Source organism: Calonectris borealis, chromosome 1 (genome assembly GCF_964195595.1).
Source record: "Calonectris borealis chromosome 1, bCalBor7.hap1.2, whole genome shotgun sequence".
NCBI classification, from domain to species: domain Eukaryota; kingdom Metazoa; phylum Chordata; class Aves; order Procellariiformes; family Procellariidae; genus Calonectris; species Calonectris borealis.
Genome location: NC_134312.1, coordinates 79,237,083 through 79,256,733, shown reverse-complemented (window position 1 = coordinate 79,256,733; position 19,651 = coordinate 79,237,083). Strand labels below are relative to the sequence as shown.

At 37.5% G+C, this 19,651-nt stretch overlaps 1 protein-coding gene across 1 annotated transcript in view; it reads right to left on the bottom strand.

Moving 5' to 3' along the window:
- ATXN10 (ataxin 10) overlaps positions 1-19,651 on the bottom strand; it is a 106,227-nt gene that overhangs the window by 54,769 nt on the left and 31,807 nt on the right. Inside the window, exons 6-7 of the mRNA XM_075162139.1 lie at positions 8,665-8,745; positions 2,673-2,838 (exon numbers count right to left, since the gene is read on the bottom strand). Coding sequence (XP_075018240.1) covers positions 2,673-2,838; positions 8,665-8,745 — 247 coding nt within the window. The remainder of the gene's footprint in view (positions 1-2,672; positions 2,839-8,664; positions 8,746-19,651) is intronic.

Sequence of the window (19,651 nt, the reverse complement as noted above, 5' to 3'; positions counted from 1 at the left end):
TGTTGCCTAAAGCATTTTTAATGACAGACTCTACATGCACAATTGCATTTTTTTCAGTTAAGTAGAACTCTTACGCAGATACGAAAATATTTATATAATTGAGGAGAAATTGGTGCAATTTTTTATCATTTCTAGTAAGGAAAGAAAGAGTTTTATGAATTTAAGCTGGAATTTCTCTTTTCCCATGGCAAGCGTATGTTACGAATAAATGTATACACACCATATGCATATACACACACTTTTTAAAAACTATTCTTGTCATTGCTCTCCATTTATTCAGCTATTTTGACTTATATTTTGTGCTCATTAAGTGATCCACATTTCCCACCAAACAGTGATACTCAGCTTATCATACATCATGTTTATGTGACAGAAGGATAAAAAGTCAGTGTCAAGCAGGGCAAGTTATACAGTAATGTTCTCAATATTGCTGTCCCAGCACCTTCAAGTTGGACAGAGACCTCCTTCTGCTAGGCGCAAACAAATGTTTTTTTCCAAGAACTGAAACCACAGAATACTTGGAAAGTAACCACACAGGATTAAAAAAAGAAAGGGGGGGAGGAGAAGGGAAAAAAAAAGGGGGGGGGGGAGGAAAGAGAGCGCAACGGAGAGGGAAGGGTGGGGAAGATGGAATTATCTCAGTGTATGTCCTCTTACTGCCAAGTTGATACCTTTTCCAGAAGTAGTCAATTAAGTTTTCTAACATAGCTTAGACTAGGCAATTATGGCAGCAGGGACAAAGCTACGCTTCTTGGACAGATAAGAAGAGATTGCTGTATAGTTGTTGGTTTGTTTTTTTTTTTTATGCATCCAACTATCACCTCCTCTTTCATAACATCTCTCAACACACATGTAAAATTCTTGTGCTCATTTAAACAAACAAACAAAAAAATCAGCAAATACAACACTATGTAACATCATATAAAAGCATTTAAAGATCTATATTTTTTCACTTTGATACTAAATTAGTTATGACAGCCATTCTCAAGAGTTTCCACAAATGAAACTATTACAGGTTTCTTTTGTTTTAACAATAAAATGCTTCTGACTACACATATTTTGGGTAACAATTTCAACATACCACTGTGGTCACTTGGCAAGAGAGAAGCTAGATGTGATTTTTTTTAAAATATGCTTTTAAGATATTAAGAAAATGTGTTAATCACACTTCTGAAACTAAGCATGATTAATCCGTGAGAATCAGTGATTAACTAATTCTATGTTTGAGTAAAAAATATTAGATTTCTCAGGCTTTTAGTTTTCTGGCTAGTTGTCCTAAAAAAACAAAAACAAAAAACAAAAAAACCCACAACTCGCCCCAAAATCAGCTGAAAACATTAAAACTTTATCTATATGAGAGGGATCAAGAACTGAGATCAATATGACCCGGCACTGCCTGCTCACAATACGATGACCTAACACAGCACAAATAAGGCCACTGCAAGTTATGGTGCAAGTTGCTTTCTGTATTCCCAAAGGTGTTGTTGAAAGTAAGAGGAAAAAATAGAACACTAGATGATTTGAAAAGACCTCTACCCTTAGATAGCCTAAACCTCCTTACTGCACTATATGGTGTGGCAAGTAGCCAGCAACTCTTGGATACTTCATAAGGAGGAAATAAAATAAGGCCACTCAGCTCTGCATCAGAGGTTCTCAAAGTGCAACCCACAAACTATCTGTGACCCATAAAAGCCTTCTTATTGAGCTTGCAAAGGGACTTCATTGTGGCCATTCTCAATGGAACCAGTTCATTAAGTCTGAAGCAATAACAGATTTCTTTCAAGTGGACTGGAGTTGGGACAAGTGTCTGGGTGCTCAGGAGACAGGAGTTGTCTGCCACTAAGAGCCCAGCAAGCTCTGCAACTTGATGGTGTGGACGCTAGCGGGCCCCAGGAGTGCCGCCTTGTCAGAGCCATGCAAGGTCCACCACAGAGTCCCAAATCATTGGGAAATGTGGAAGAGTCAGTAACGAAACCCCTCGCTTGCAGGGGGGATCACTATACATTTCAGACAGCTCCCCTGCACTGAGCCAATCACACGCATACCACAGCTCTCCATGGTCAGAACGTGAGGTACCAGGTCCCAAACAGATCAGGAACACCTGTCTTAGAAGTAGTCAAATGCATTTTCAAAGAACTAGTATTTGGGACCTTAATGATGTATTAATTATCAAGTTATCATCAGTAATTTAGGTTTGAAAAAAACACCCAAGATTTACTTACTCTAGTACTGCTAGAAAAAAAAGCATTTACTCCATTTTTACCCCAATTTTAAGGGGGGGGGGGGAAGAGATGCTGTTCCCACCTATAAATAAAATAAGTATTTTAAGTTTTGATTCATATTTGAATAAAATATAATTCACAACCCAAGTAAATTATAGAAGTGATCCTTAGTAAGAACATAACAAAACATCCAAACGTGACAACTTGAACATTTTTAAAATTTTGAGATCTTTAACAGGATTTATTTCTATCTCAAAGTACCGTATTCTTTGTCATCCTCAAATTAAAAGCAAAATTAGGCTGCTGTCTTACAGATTCTCCTGTGCACTCTGTCACTGCTTTCCCAATATAAAATAAATGGAATGTCCCCAAGTGCCACTTGGGTAATAGTGGCAATGAAGATTCACCACTTCAGACTCTAGTACTATAATGTTTTTTTATCAGTCATACCTCATCTTCTGCATCTGCTGCAGAAGTTAACTTGAGCACAGCTTCACATTTCTCTTGGAAACAGCCTGCAAGGAAGTCAGCATGCCTCATGAACACATTCATTTCTTCACTGGTAGCTGGGTTCTTCTCACTTACTTTCGCCATTATCAGCTCTAACAAAGTAACTCTAGAATCAGAAAACAACTTGTTAATCAAATTCACTAAGCCATATAGAATTATCAGTAGAATAAGCAGATACAGTTGTTAAAAATGGTACAAACAATTAGCATGCTAGTAACAGAGCTGATTTTTAAAAATTAAGTCTTATGAACCCTGGCAATCAGTTCCTGTTCACTGGTTTATTTCTGCACACCATTAATTTAATTCATCAGTCAATTAATACAATCTGGCCAGACAGTCAAGTCAATATTTTTCTCAAGTCTATTTCAATTTCTAATTTCTTGTGTCCTAACATAACATTACTGTGACTGCCTATTCCGTATGTCTAAAATTTCCACCAAAACAGCTCTTAAAAGCTGTTGTTAAGTTCAGCAAAATAAACACAGACTATTTGACAGCTTCCGTTTGAAAATACCAGCTTTTCACGGCCCTTGCCTTGCACGCAGTCCTTCACCAATTCTCCTCTCCAACCCCAAACCAATTCTGAGCAGAAACAGGGGAAATAAAAAGTGATATGCACACTCGGTTCTTTACAGCTGTTTTATAATTGCCACTAGGTAGACTACAGTAAATCCAAGTTAATTACTCATATACCCAGTAAGAGTTATTCAGAGTATTAAACCAGCAAGTAAGTGAATACATACGAAGCTGCTCTATAAAACGTACTTGGGTCATTCATTTTAACAGCTTTAATGTCATTTTATTTCTGATATCCCTTCATGTTGTTAGGGGCAAACTGGGAGTATTTTGTGGAAGCGGGACATTAACATGGCAGAGGCCCTCCTACAGCTTCCCTGTTCAACTCCAGCGCAGAGGAGCACATGGGTTAGTGAAGTCCCACTGTAATTCTCTCAACCTGAAAGAGCGCTATTTATTGAATGAATTCAAGAGCAGGCTCAGGGTTTTCTTTCACTAAAATATTTGCAATTCAGATGGAAGGACTGACATTTAAACATGTGGAATAGTTCAAATGCTTTTTCTTTTTTTTAGATTTACCAAGCAGGTTGTCACAAGGGGAAGAGAAATGTCTTTTTCTGTGGAAAAAGCACGGTCACTGCTTTATTAACCTCCGAGAACCCACCCCTATTAATCACGTAACAGCTACTCAGTTCTTGCTAAACTCAACCCTCAATGTCATTAATACAGCTGCATTAAACAATTATCTGAATGAGGACAAAAAGCTTTTTCAACACGGTAGCACAGAAATGCGCTCAAGACATTTGGGAAAGGGTGGACTCCAGACAGAAGGCTGTCAAACACTGGTAACCTCTCTCACAGGCTTCGCTCACGTATGTGACAGAGCTCCGACACAGAACAGTCGTTCTGTTTGTTCTGCAGGTTACAGCTGGGTACCACACGCTTGCCCATCTACAAACTAGCGGAGTCCAGTTACCCAACATCGCTAACTGAACGAAGGCTTTCAGATTTGGCATACTATACAAAAATCAAGTTAAGTGCACAGACGTGTCATTCATCCCTAAGACAGGGCTAGATTTTACATGCCAGCTTTCACCAAGTTTAGAGCCTTTCAAGCGTATGCTCAGCTAAGAAAACACGCTGCTCACAGACTTTATGATTACGGGAATTATTCCAATAAAATACTATCTCCTGCGTAACAGAATTCCAGCCAGCTATTGTTGCACCAATAGTCCAAATAATACATGTTTAACACCGACAAGGAATCCTTCTGTAAAGAAGTTGGAGGGTCACCACATACTTGCATAAACTATATTAGTGAGATGAAATTATTGCCAATAGGGGAATTTTTTGCATTACTCTTCCTCTTGCAATAGAATTGAATGTCCTTTTTGACAACCATAATCCTTTCGGAGAAATCGGAGTGACATCAAAACACCACCTGTATGTAATTTCTTTTAAAGTTTTCTGTTCTCTTTAGGCATTCATGTCAAAACTGTTTTCCTGAGTTTTCTTCCAGGCACAGTCATTCAGGACATACCCATCTTTCCCCTGAATTTCAAACAAGTCTTGCCATTCAGGCAACAATTTCCTGAAAGCAATGCTTTTTGTTCTGGTGCAAGTTCCCTTACATTCCTTTCTTCTATTGTTTCTCTCCATTTTCTTCCAAGACTCACCCGAATTTTTCCAAGTTAGTTCTCCCACACAAAACAATTTTCTCATTTCTTTTAAATGGTCTCACAACTGTTTAGCCATTCAGATGACAGAGTTTGTTCCTACTTATTTGCCTATAGCTAAGTACAACAGATATGACAATTGTTAGTACCAGTTTTAGCATGTCTCATAATGAATTTTGTAACACTCAATTCAGTATCAAAAATATAATTTTGTGTATTATACTTATGATTATATTTCTATTTGGAAACGATGATGCCGTGTCATCTTCCTTTTCTTTAGGCACCACTTAGGAAGACTTTTTGTCAATCTCTTGCTTTTTTTTCCCCTAGCCAAATTTAAACCATTTCTTCCCGAAGCTGACCAAATTGGCAAGAACTTAGAACAACTACTATAAAGTATTTGCAATCATCAGTAAAACACATTGCTGTCTCGTATAGTCTGCAAATAAACCATAGCATTAAAGTGCAATTTAAATCTGGAAACTCATTATTGCAAATTAAAGTGAAGTCCTGCTAAGCCTGTCTAAAAATAGCATTGGAAAATTCTATCAATTTCATTATCACCAAACAATTTTTGTATCAAGTGTGCTTGGTTTATAACCTCTTAGCAAGTGCCGGACACTTGGGACATTCTTTCTCTGCGATTGGCACTTCTCTTTCCTGAAATGCTTCACTGACAGCAGTGATTCTATGAGACAAATTAGGTCCTTCCTCGATATTTTCCAATTCTTTCATCTTCAAACAATACTTGTAAGCATCCAATGAAATGAAAATTGGTAAATTTGTGAAGAACTATAATCCAACACTACCTTCAGCCATTCTGTGTCTACAAGCATTACCAAGAACAAAAACCCACCACAATATTGACATTAGCAGCCCCGTAGCTGAACATAAGCAATAAGCGGTGCTGCTTACACGACCCGAGTGCCCATTTCCCTGCTGGTAATTTGATCAATGGCTACATCATTCACTGAGAACACTTCACATGAAATAACACAAAAATCAAAACTAAAGATGCAAGTAATTGAGCATCTTAAAAACACCTGAAGCCATTCAGTTGCTATTCAGTTGCATTTTTGTTGTTGTCAATCAAAGCAAGACCCCTTCTTAAAACGGACAACACAGATGTACTCATTTTGAAGATTTTACAATGTAATTAAGACCATCAAGGCATTAAATTACATTGTCCATGCTCAAGGCTAACCTGGATTAAAGCAAAGCAGGCTTTTTCTAAATACTTCCGACAAATACTTGCATACACGTCTAGGGAAATTTCAAATCTGGCAAAGAATTCAAGAATCTACAATCTTTTGGCTCAATACCATAGCCATATGTTTCTGCAATAATCACTTGCAGAGAAACAGCAGGCATTATCACATCATCATACACTTTTCAAAGCCAGAATACCATTAAAAAAGTTGATCGTATTATCACAGTATTTATTTCAAGCCATTTGCAAACTCAGACATGCAACACCAAAGTGCTTAAATTTGTTTGGAAATGAAAAAGAAAGTCGTCCAGAAGTCAGGAATTTGTCTTTTAACTGAAAATTCAGATTCCAGATCCACTTCTACAACAAGAACTACTTCATGGCACATACCATGGCCACAGTATCACAAATGCACTAGATTTCAATTACAAGGAAATACTTTGAATAGTGCGAATACTGTGAATAGTGCAAATAACTGCGGTTATGCAACTACATATACTTTGGTTATCTAAGGCAACTGCCAACTTTAAGAGTCACCACTAACGTATGTATTCGCACACTTTCTCAGCATAGTTAATTTCATTTCAGTAAATACATTTAAAGTAAGCGTATTTAATGTGCATGATAGAGAATACTGTAACTGAGAGTTACCATATATTCATGAGCTCAAGCTGCTTTCCCCAGACACGTCAATACCACAACTGTCCTTTCTTTACTTATATGACTTAGTCAGCCTTATTGGACACCCAATGCGGCAACTCCTGCGGTGAAGGCTTCTCGTCTCGTTTTGAAACAATGAATTCCCTATGCTTTGGTTTATACAGTTACTTTTTTCTCCAGTTAATGAGTCAAAATGTTTTTATCTGAATTGGATTTGTTTCCTCATATATCTCAAAAGAATGCATTCTTAAAGATGCTAACATTATATAGGAAGATTCCACAGCAGGGTTTTCTTCTATAGCTGAGATGCAAAAGGACTATTTCTACACCACTTCCATATGTTTGACAGTAAATTAAGCAGTATCAAACTCATAATAAACTGTACTGTGATTATGTTTTTGAAAACTTAACTGAGTTTACTTGATTTACAGAACTCTTGGGATTATAATAAATTCAGCAAATATACTGTGACTAGCCATCCTGCATGTGATCATCCATGTGATGCTACACCAAAAGCCTTTCAGTCAAGGTAGCTGATTACCATCTGCAGCACGGTGCATGCAACAAATCCAGCTGAGACCTTTCTAGAAACTAATTACATCTATTGCTTTAAGTACAATTCAACAACCTAACCCAGTCCTCGCTGTCCTCAAGGGGATTACGAAAACTGCCATTCGGGACATCCCCCAAAAGAATTAAATCTAGCTCATTCACTTAAAACAGTCTTTCCCGCTAACTGGTTAAGGAGCCCCTACCTCCAGGCACAGTAAGCACACAGCTCATATTTGTTCCCATTTGGTCAGCCTGAATAAACGAAGGTGACAGTATTTCCCTCCTTATCATTCCCATCCCTTGTTTTCCATCCCATACCTATACATAAATGAAATTTTATCTATGGTTCTCAGCCTATCATATACTGTTCCTTTGCCTGCCACCCCTTTTGTTTCTTTATAATCTCCAACCAGGGTCTGTACCCCATTTGTAATAACGCTGTGGCTTTAGTCACAGCAAAAAACACAGGAAAAAAAACATTAAGGGACTGCTTTATCTTTCACCTTCAAAAACTATAGGGGGAACTTGCAGTTTCCCTAGGCGAATGGAGAACAAAGTAGCCATGTTGAATACATAAACCAGATCACTAGATCTTCAAGCAGTTGGAGGAGCTGTAGAATTATACTACAGGATTTCCCAAAGTTGATTATTATAACAAAATAATTTTTTATCTTCCCCGATTCTTTATTAAAGCAATTGTAAATGAGCATTTTCCCAATTATAGCTATGGCCATTTCCCATCAATTCAGCATACATTTACTCAAACGCTTGAAGGAAAACTAGCTAGTTTCTTTCAAGGTGAAGGTTTGTTGAAGCATTTTATATTTTAAATAGTGGAAATACTAAAAGATTAAGTAATCATGGGCATCTGTACATCTATGTTTTTTAGGTTCTGCTAACCAGTATTAGATACACTTCCAACTTTAGTAAAGGCTTCCTTTTAATTTCTTGTAATTATAACAGGAGTATGAACAGCTGAGGACATTTCAAATACAGCTATAAAACACTGCAGGGTGTGGTGCTCTTACGAAATCAAGACACAGGCATGAAATATTGTCTTTTTTTAAAAAAAAAAAAAAAAAAAGTATTTCTTTACTGAGTAATGGCGCCAACCTGGATTCTGCAACCCTACATTAATCACTGCCAGTTGTGGCTAAGCTGTAATGTTAACCAACCAATTTAAAACCATTACTGACATAGAAACATGTATTTAGAGATTTTGTGCCAACTATGAAACCACACAGTTTTTCAATCATGTGAACAGGATACTCTATATGGAATGCTAAATACTAAAAGCCACACTGGTTTTTGGGGTTACCTTTCTTGATTGCTCAGTTTGGCATAGAGGGCTTTTACCAACTCTGGACATCTCAGCAAATGGTCTGTAACAATCAAGAACCTAAAGAAAAAAAAAGGTGTTACTAGTGCTACAAAAACAGCATCTACATTTACTCCAAATGCTGCTGGTTATTTTTACTTGTAGATGACCATGTGACATGCTTCTGGTCCTATTTGCTAATAGATACAAATTGTCAAAAAATAATTGCACATTGTTCTGCAGTATTTTTCCTAATACAGCAATGGCCATTTCCCATCAATTCAGCACACTTTTACCTAGATGCTTGAAAGAAAGCTGGTTAGAGTCTTTTGCCAGTTATACAAAAGGCACACCACAATTCAAATAATAAAACACTCATCCAATTGTTTATGCATCTCAGCAAAAAGCCAAAGTCCAAGCTTGAAAACTGTTATCCTGCTCGTCACAACACTGTTTTTAAGCCCATCAAACAGTCAAAAATGTGCCCAAATAATTTATCTTTTAACGAAATTCTAACAAAGCATCAAAGCAAATGGAAACTTCTTTGTCAGATGCAAGGTAGCAAAATACTGTTCCCAACTTACAAAAATACCCTCCTTGTGTAATAGGAACCTAAGCTGATAACCAAATTAACTCCTTGCTCTACGAGGCAGGTAGGTATGGTCAGTCTACCCTTGTGCTAATGCCAGTATTTACACTGATCACTTTCCCAAGCACTATGCACAGCAGTCAATAGCAGATGCTAGTCATTTAATTTCAACCCAGATGGGTACTCTCAGCATTATGGGGAAAAAAAAAAAGTATGTAAAAATATTTTTCTCCGCCAATTACATTCCTAGGAGTACTGACAGTGTTGTATATGCTGCATAGGTAATGCATACTAAACTATGCATTTTTAGAGCAGCGTGTCTATCTACTAAATATAAAATTATTACAGGTCAAATCTCAGAGCATCCTCTGAGCTGATGAAGCTACTGAGAGAGAATAACTAAAACAATATGAAAACAAAGCAATTTCAATATTCCCTTCACCTCCTCCCTACTTTTCACTTTGCTGACAGCCTTTTATTTTGTGTATCCGTAATCCACTACATAGCTAACATGAAGATCACATAGAAGCCTTCCAGCTGCAATGAAGTATTTTTTGGACAAATACTCAATGACAATGGGGGAAATAGGAGAACAAGAAGTTCAAAAGATTAATAGCTATTACATTTCGAATGGTAACTGTGGACTTAGCCAGCATCTGGTTCAGTTACTGTAAACTAGATGTTTGTAAGAGGGGGAGGGAGAAGAAAAGCTATTTTGTGCTGTGCTTTTTTTAACTGATATTTGTACACACTTTCAAGGAAAAAAATAGTATAGGTGTAGGGAATCATCAACTTAAAACTGGCATTCTGAGCAGCGTAGCATTGATTCAAGAGTTTCTCAACACAAATTTGAATCTAAAAACTTCCCCAAAGTCAACAGCACAAATGTATTCCAACTGGGCAGCACAGACTCAGCCATAACAACTGAATCAAGCCACCAGCAGGGCAGTCAAGGGGAACACTTCTACAGTTCCTGAACCAACAATTCACAGCATACAAGCCAGCCGCAGTTAAACCTTTCAGAAAAAATAAACTGACTTTATTTTTTAAGGATTTGAGTAGAAACAAAGGCTTTTCTCTGGAGCTGCAAAAGAAAAAAAGCGTAGTAATCAGTGTTGTGCAGAACACAGTACTTAGCCTCATAACGTACAAATTTCAGCTGACAATGAATTATGGTAAAAGAGCATTTAAGGGGACAATCTGAAGCCCGGTTTTTCAATTTTGCAGTTGGGACTATGAATTTAAATCTTAATTTTCATGACTAACATTACTTTGAGGAAATCTTCTTGACTATTTGCCTTGTAGTTAAAAAGCAATCAGTAATTATCACAAAAAGATCTAATGCTACTAGGTGCACGTTAGTGATTACTCTTGCAAAGTGGAAGACCTGTATTTTAGTCATTACTTGGGTCTACACTCCTGTATTTATTCACACACATCTTTCATGTTCTGTGGACTAGACCTCTACCGCTTGAGGAGCTTGCAGCATTTCAGAATAAAGTTTCTCCTTATAAAGGAGCATAGACTTCTGCATATGCTTCTTACCTTTTTAATTTAATGACATGATGTAACACCTCAGAAATTTCTTTTTCTGTATTTAAGTTTCTCTTTTACGTTACCCACTTCCTGAATTATCATAAAGAATAGAAGCACTAGCATATTTTACAAGAGCATCACCAAGAGATAACAGAAGAATTAGTAGTGGAATAAAGCACTTTCAATGCTTGCTACCATGCCCAGAAATTTTGGTGGTAGTTAAGCAAGGATGCAGCAAATTAAATCTATTATCTTTAGTCCTCAGCTCTCATGTTTTTCATTTGGGGCAGGGGGAGAAGAGAAGGAAAAGTAAGACCATCCACAACTCTGAAATAAAAAAAAGACATTCAGTTTTGGGTTACTGACTGAATATGGCATTTCAGATGCACACAAAAGGCTTTGGTAGGAGATTCAAACTCTCTTTAGGGGCCAACAGCAGAACCACTGGGATAAATTGAGGACCACTGTAATTTAGTGAAGGAAATGGTGAAAATTAAAGTTGTTATGCAAGTGTAACACAGTAACAAATGAACAGTGTTAAATATGCCAATTTTCTTGACTTTTAAAAAATTGTTTGGCTAAAATCCTAAAAAAAAATCAAGTGCTTACATAGTAGATAAATACAGGAGGAGATGTTCAGTTCAAAGACTTTACAATAGCACAAGGGCTGCATTGTACCAAATTGAACTTGAGAAGCAGCCAAGATGAAATGGTATAAGCTACATTTGTGCTCAGTATATTCCAAATGACCACTAAGCTTGCTCCAATCAAAGCCGGGTGTAAGCAAATCAACTTTATCATCAAATGTCATGCTCCATATTAAGTTGATTTGATCCCATTAGCAAGTTTAGAGAACAGTGTCCTCGGTCTCAGAAAATGAGGAAGAAAACTTCCGCAAATGTTTTAGAGGAAAGAAAAAAAAGACATGGTGATTCTCTATTTGATCAGCAAACTTCTCTTCCACTCTCAAAACCAAAAGCATTTTTCATCATCTTACAATAATGCCACTCTATCCAAAATACTTAGTAAAAACTTAAAAATAGCTATTTTTACTGCAGTTTGACAAACAAATGTAAGAAATCATCCAAATTTTGAAGGAAAAAAAAAGAAGAAAATTTGACAGCTAACCTTTCAAAGCCATATCACCAGCCTTTTTAGATGATAAAAAAGCAATATGCCTTATGAGGAACTGTTTGGGACCAGAACATGTTTTAGAAGCAGCAGTTTTTTGCCCTTGCACAAGAATATAAGCACCCTATCAAAACTGTTTATAAAACAATTACAACTATAAAGCTACTTAATAACAAGTGGAACACATGTGCTGTCATAAAGACCTCTAGAAACTAGATAATTCATCCCACTCAAACATCAGCGCTTCTCGCTCAAAAGAAGAATAAGGAAACACATTTCCACATTTAAGTATCAAACACCACAATACTCCTCTCCTGAGCTGAATCAAGCACAACAGTGAACATCCTTCCATCTTCAAAAGGCATTACCCGTAATGAATGCATCCTCCTTAGAGGCCACGATACTGTCCACCAAGTCAACTCGCAGGTCTAGAAGACTGAGTTCAGATTACCTGTAATATTTCTCTGATTCAGAAGACACTCTCATTCAATTTGATAGCTAAGCTAAAAAGATGTTCTCGCTAAAAACAGATTTATTTTTACTTATGCGCAAAGTTGGAATAATTTTTTTCTGAAGAGCTACCCAGAAAAAACTGGAAGATGATTAGCAATACAATCACTTCCTGCTCCTCCCTCTCCACAAAATATACAAGAAGAAATAGGTGACAAGATAAATAAATGTGTGAGGCTGGGCTTTGAAAGATTGAGGAAATCTGTGCCAATACACTGCTACTGCAAATAGAAAGTAGAAGCTACTCAGTTCTCTACAATTAAGGAAACTTTTCCAATTGTCAGTACTATTTAAAACCACAGTTGAACTTGGCACCTGCAACATAACTCCAATTTTCCTGGAATTAAAAATAAGAATTACTTTCTGGAGAGTAGAAGAAGGGGGTGGGGGACACCCTAAACTATCAGAGAGAAGAGAGAGAGTTGCCAGCCCAAAATGGGGGGGAAGAAAAAAAAAAGGTAACGTTTTTTGGTTTCTGCACCACAAGCGTACCAATTAAGCAACAAGCCTCTACTGAGGAGTTCCATCTTTGCCTTTAAATCTGTGCCCATGGGCGAGACTCTTTGCCACAGGAGCACTAGTTTCTGTCCACACTTCTTTCCATAAGCCAGGACAAAATAACCAAAGGCAAAAAATGGGGAGGGGGAGCCCCACATCCTAATCTTTACAGTCATAATTGAGCTGTGGTTTCAAAAAGAGAAAGTGGATGTTCAGAAAATCTTATTTCCAATGCCAAACAGCTGACCACACTCTTAATATCTTCTTCTGGAAGCCAAAAGGCGTATTACGCCTCTTATTTTAAAATGGAGGATTTTTGTTCCTTGCTCTTCAGGAATCAAAAATACAACCTGTTTTTTCTTTCCATAGTAGCTACACTGCCCCATGCACACATTTGGAAAAACTGATGACACAAGCTGTACTCTCATCTCTAATGGAACCACCAAAGTATTTCTAAAATAAACAGCTTTTAGAATACACATTGGTCTCGGTTAGGATAAATTATAATGTAGTTTTGTACTACTTTTTCCTAATTATTTTACAAAACACATATGTTTGCAGGTTCAATATTCTAAAATAGATCTCATGTGGCATTCTGTGCTGGTTTCTCTTCTAAATACAGTAGCTTCTAAACTGTGTGACACACTTTTCTGCTGTTGATTAATACAAACCCGAAAGGGAGTAGATGTGGATATGTGGGGGAACTTTAAAAGGCTCCACAATTTTCCAGAGCCTATGGCATAGCTCTCTGCATGTTTTAAGAAAAAACTTTTACTGAAAGGAGAAGAAAAAAAAAAAGGCAGTGCTTGGCAAACCTTTTCAGCATACTGCACATATGACAAGGAACACTGCTTGTGCTTTCTTCTTCCTTTGGAACCGCAAAGGAGTTTGTTACAGAGGACTCTTCAGACCTTAGTAGTAATCACATAGAAATAGAATGAGTAGGAAATACATTCAGATACTGAACAGTGTATTCCAGCTTTGTTTCCTAAAGGAAGGATATGTCCAATTCCCAGATAGCATCCTTTGGTAGGCAGCAGCTGTTGCAAGAAAGCAGCACTGGAAAAAGAGTATTAGCTTATAGAGTAAGTATATTTGCTTATATGTTTAAGATATGTTCAACTTAATATGTCAACACTTCAGAAGAATTAGATCAGCATACCATTACAGAGGTATATTGGAAAGATGGAAGATACACGGAAAATAGATTATTGTCTCACAAGGGCTTGAAAACCATGCTTATCCCTTTGAATAGAAACAGGAGATGGAACATAGGGGTGGAGGAAGCAGAACGAAAAGATGCATAATGCAGAAAGACTGATCACAGTCTTTGAGACGGATCTTCTGCTCTTAGGAAACAGATAGAAAGGAACTAAGTAACACTAAAAGAAAAAAAAAGATCACAAGAGGCTGGAAGCAACGGAACTGAAGTTGAGAGTTTTAAAAGCTCTCCACGTGCAAGGAAGTAATTGAGAGGGAATGCTAATCCCACAACTGTGATCACGAGCAGAGCAAGCTGGAAGCAACAGATCATAACCAACGCCTGAAAGGGGGAGCCTGCATTAAAGGACAAGGTCTCAGAACTAAAGACAGGACAGGAACGGTCACTCATGCACCAGGCTGTAGCAGCATGGAAGTTTTTCACCGAAGCTAGAGGGTATTAATTCTTAAGCTAATAGCCTAGAGAGTAGCTGCATGTTGGAAAGAACAGCACGTTTTCTAGAAGACAACTGCACAGCAAAGAACTGTCAAGGAGATAGGATCATTTAATTAGTGTATGCCATAAATCAAACCAAAGAAAGGAAACTAACTTGTTTCTGCAGAGCCAGTGTCTTTGCAAAGACATACGCTTTGAAGTATATTCTGTAACATCATGCTCCTTGAAACTTTCTGAGAGCAGCAAGCTCTGGGCAATCTTCGCAAGCCCAACTACAGATCCAAACATTCAGGACAAGACAGGTAAGTTTCAACGGCTTTCAGTCGTGAAAACTTCCAGTTTCTTCTTGCTCTAAGATTTTAGCCAAAAGCTACAAAACAAAGGGGTATACAGCCAGTCAGGCAATGTTTTGAAGAACCTCAGTTGGAGATACACAATCTGCCTCCTCAGATCATTGCTCTTGGGAGTTAGACCAGCAGCAGCAACCTCGGAAGAACTCCTAGTATTAAAGATTACAGGATTGCTAGCCCAAAACAAGTTCAGGAGCTGTGTTGACTAGAAATTTAGAGGCCGTTTAAAAATACATTGTTTAATATATGTTAATTAACACTATTTTAAAATGCCACTCAGCATCTAGTATTAGAGATGGCAAAGGTAGCAACATTAAAAAAATCTTGGAGCTGTTTAGAGGATCAAGCTTCTAAAAGAGAAAGAGGAGGAGGTATCAGTTCCTAAATCAAGAGAATATTTATTAAATGTGTGAATTACATTCTGCAACTTCACAGATTTCAGAGATAGAGCATTTCTGATGCTTACAAGTAACCACAAGCTTAATGAAATAAGCCTTCAGACCATCTGGTCTGGATAAACAGGTATGATCATACGAGGACTGAATACAAAATTTGACCAGGGCATTCCTTACAGAACTGACTTCCTTCTTAAATTTATTAACTATTTCTTAGCTCATAGAATGCCACAGAAAATACTTAATAAAAGTGTATCACTCATGAAGTCGCACTTAGGTGTGCATCACAGCACTGTTACCTCCCTTTCTTCCAAGTTCTGAGGCAATTTTTGTTATGCTGTCAATCTACAAACACATTTTAAAAACCCATCAGTGCTTACAGTCTCAAAACCTCACTATGCTGATCTGCAAAATAGCTCTCCTCTGTTTCAAAAACTGCTTAGAAAGTGGATGGCTTGGCTTTCCATCACTGATTAGATTCAGAAGTCGCTAAACTGAGGTCTTATCTCCCATAACCCACCCCTCTCAGGAAGCATAGCCAACACTTCAGACACTCCCTCTTCCCCAGCGGGAGACCCTTGTCTTCTACCAAACATCTCGTGATTCGAGAAGCAGGCAAATGTGACAGGAAAATTACAGAAAGCTATGTCCTGCCTTTAAAGAGGTCTCCTCCGCTCTCTTTATCCGGGAGAGGGGTTCATGGAAGACAGAAGAGGAATTGCAAAAGGTCCACTACCAACAGCTGCTTCTAAAAAACGATCTCTGAGGAACTGCTCAGAATAATCTCAGATTTCCTCTGACAAAGCCTTCTCCCTATAGAACTGCTGCGAGACTGGAGGGAGAAGCCAAAGGCGTCACACGTGGAAAGAGGTTCCTCCTGAACTTTCCCTAAGGACTTTTACAGCTTGGAGATGGAAAACCAGGCTCCAAACACGAATGTGGGATCACGAACAGAGGAGGAATTGCAAATTCACCAAAAAAAGATTTTAAAGATGTGCTTGCCCTCCTGTGATGGGTGAAGAGTAGAAAACCCAACATATGCTAGCTGAATGGAGTAGTGAGGACCCCATGGGAGAGACTACAGTTCAGCCAATGGCCTTAAATCCAAATATTTGTCCTGGATGTCCTCTCTCTGTCATAACGGTTCATGGCAGCAACTGCAAAAATAACTTGAGCATCTTAAGTGTTTATTTGTGGAATCCATTGGATACTAACTTAGAGGAACATTAAGTCATAAATTTCAGTGCACAATAAAAGGGAATAAAATTGTGAATAAAAGTTTTGCCTATAACCAAAACTCACCTGGTTATTCAAAGAAAGACTTTCAATACCTAAAAGCAGCATTTGACAGCAAGAAAGCCCAGCCAAGAGGAATAAACACACGAGGTATTCACTTTTTATTCGGTATATTACGAAACCAGATGCTCCAGCTGAGAGGCAAGAAGGTAGGCAGGAATTCAGTAATATTTTTTACTTTAAACGTAAGAACATCTTAATTTCAGTCATTTGTGAGTCCAGCAGTGAGCATAACCTCCTGGAAGAAGAATAGTTTGTATTTCAGCTGAGCCATATAATGCCATAACAGCTGCTTAAAAATGGTTGTTGTGCACTTTGTTAGCTGTGGCGCAACGGACCCAAATCTTTACAAGAGTACTGGCTCTGTTGCAAATACCGCGGCTATGTAAATTCATTTAAGCTATCCTAGCGGTATGTACTTCAGTGAGAGCTGAAGTAAAGCTCCAAATTTTCAATGAATTGCTGACAAAATATTTTTTCTACAGTCCAGCCAGAGAGACGTCCAAAACTTCGCTTCGACTTTGTAAGAAAAGGGACAGAAATCTTTTTATGCACTTCTACATGATTATATATCATGCATATTCTCCCATATCAGAAAGTAACATAGTTCCTCGATGAGGAGAAGAAAAAAAAAAGTACTTGAGTAATGAACCAAGAATTAGTTCAAACCAGGAAGATTATATGCAACGATAAAAATGGACACCAAAGTAAAAGCAGCAATACACCAGAGTCCAAACTTATTCTAAACATATCCTCAGAACGACTGTGTCTGTCTTTCACACACCTAATTGTAAAAAAACCTGCAATTCATTCAATATCCAAAAATGTTTAGAAACAGAAGGCTCTAATGAAAGAATAGCTAGTATTGGCATAAGGCACATGCAAACCCACACAATTTCAAAAGCTATCCTGAAAAGACAGCATTACTACATGTCAGGAACAACACTGACCCAAGGACAAAGCTTAGCTTTTCACTTATCATTGTCAAAACAAAATGTTCTTATATTAAAGACAAGAATCTTCAGCTTTCATCAGCCAAAGTAAATAACATTACTTCTACCAAAATGAGAAATCCTGTTTACTGTTCAGCTTTTCTGTTCACAGCGAAGTACATGTTAGGAAGCCATTTCTGGACACTGCCTGCTCTGCCTGATCACAGGAACAGAGCTGCGCTTTACGCTAGTAAAGGGAGAGTGGTGAAAAGTTCACAACAGTTTCCTACAGAAAATAGATGCAACACAGCTGGCATCAGTAGAGCTTTCCCCTAAATTCGGAGAACCGGCAGAAAAAACTGCTCGAGTAGGCAGGACACAAAAAAGCCAGCACAAGAGCTGGCTAGCTTGCTTCCTGCTGCTCTGAAATAGGAAAAAGGAAAGGAAGCAAGCAAGCAACAGAAGGTATCATCATTACATTACACAATTGTATCCATCCACACTTATCTCACAGTAGAAGGGTTAGCGCTAATAAAAGAAACAGACTTCAGACCCAAGTCAAGACTACCCTCAAAACAAACCAATTCTAATATCCTAGAAAAAAGAGAAAATTATCTGGACTGGGAGGTTCAGCTGTGTGACATCAGGTGTAATACTCGTAAACACTCTTACAGTACGTGCTTTACAAACGGAAAATGATAGAAAAATGCAATGAAGAATCTGAGATACAAGCTGCAGGTACCTTGTGAAAATGTAGTCAGTTATTCATAGGATTAATCGAATATCCTCTGTAATTAAAGCTAAAGTAAGAACAACTTGTGGCCTATGAAATACATGCTGTGTTAATACTGTCAAGATAACAGGAAAAAAACTCAATAATTTGCAAAAAAAAAAAAAAAAGATATTGCAAGACTTTACAATGATTGTTCTACTTGAAACAAGACTATTAACTTTGTAGGCTCTTCCAAACCTTTAACTACACAGAAATACACCATGTAGTACAGGCTCACAAGAGGCATGTATGGTCTAAGATAAAAGCATTACATTAGTGTAACACACTGACCTATGACTAACTGAAAGAGGGGAGAAAAAAGAAAAAAAAAAATCATAACCAAAACCAGAAAAAAAAGACTTTGTTTAAATCAGTGTTGTGTAAGGAAGGGTACACACTAGCAGATTTCCATTGAAAATATGAAAAACAAACCTCTTACACCAATCTTTTTTTTTTTTTAATAAAAAAAGGATATTAAAATGTTACTACACCAAGTAGACCAAAGATACTACATGTATTCCAACATATAAATATCATCGTTTCTTTCAGGATGGAAATAACTTTTTTTTTTTTTTAAATCTAATATGAAGAATGAACATATTTTGCCATTTAAATTACCTTCAGCCATGACAAATATTATCCCACAATAAGAACAGATGAACACGAGGGAGAACCAGAGAGCAAATGTGTTTCTTGAGATGGGAGATATAAGAAATGGAGTATTACAAGAACAAATGAAGTGAGGATCAAGAAACGGGGGGAAATAGGTACAAGACGAATCACAAAAAGGCTCTAGCGCTAGAAAAAGACAGAAAAATCAGTCCCTTTCTAGCAAGGAATTATCTTTTTCACTTTCAAGGTAATGCTGTTTGAATACCTATTCAATGCTTGATACTGCACTGTTGCAATACTTTTTGGTTTAGATTTTGCAATTGTGAATGCACTTTACCTGTGTTGACTTGAAAACAGCACCAACATTATTGAAAGATTTCCATTTATAATTCGGTTCAAGACGACTATATAAAATGCCAAGAAACTTATACTACAAAGCTTATTATTTCTTTCAGTTGGGAAAACTGATAATGAGCTTTGAGACTTAACTAGCCAATGTTAAAGTACCATGAAAGAAAAACAAATGTATTATTTGCTTAACACGTGGAAGATATTCTAATGCTTTTTGTATATTTACTGTATGAGGAACTCAGAATTCTGAGAGGAATTAGAGGGCAAACATTCTGCAACTGCATTATGGCAGGACTAGGATTACTCTTTTCTACCCACCTCTTTTCCTTCATCATGGTCTTATACATTCTGTAGAAGT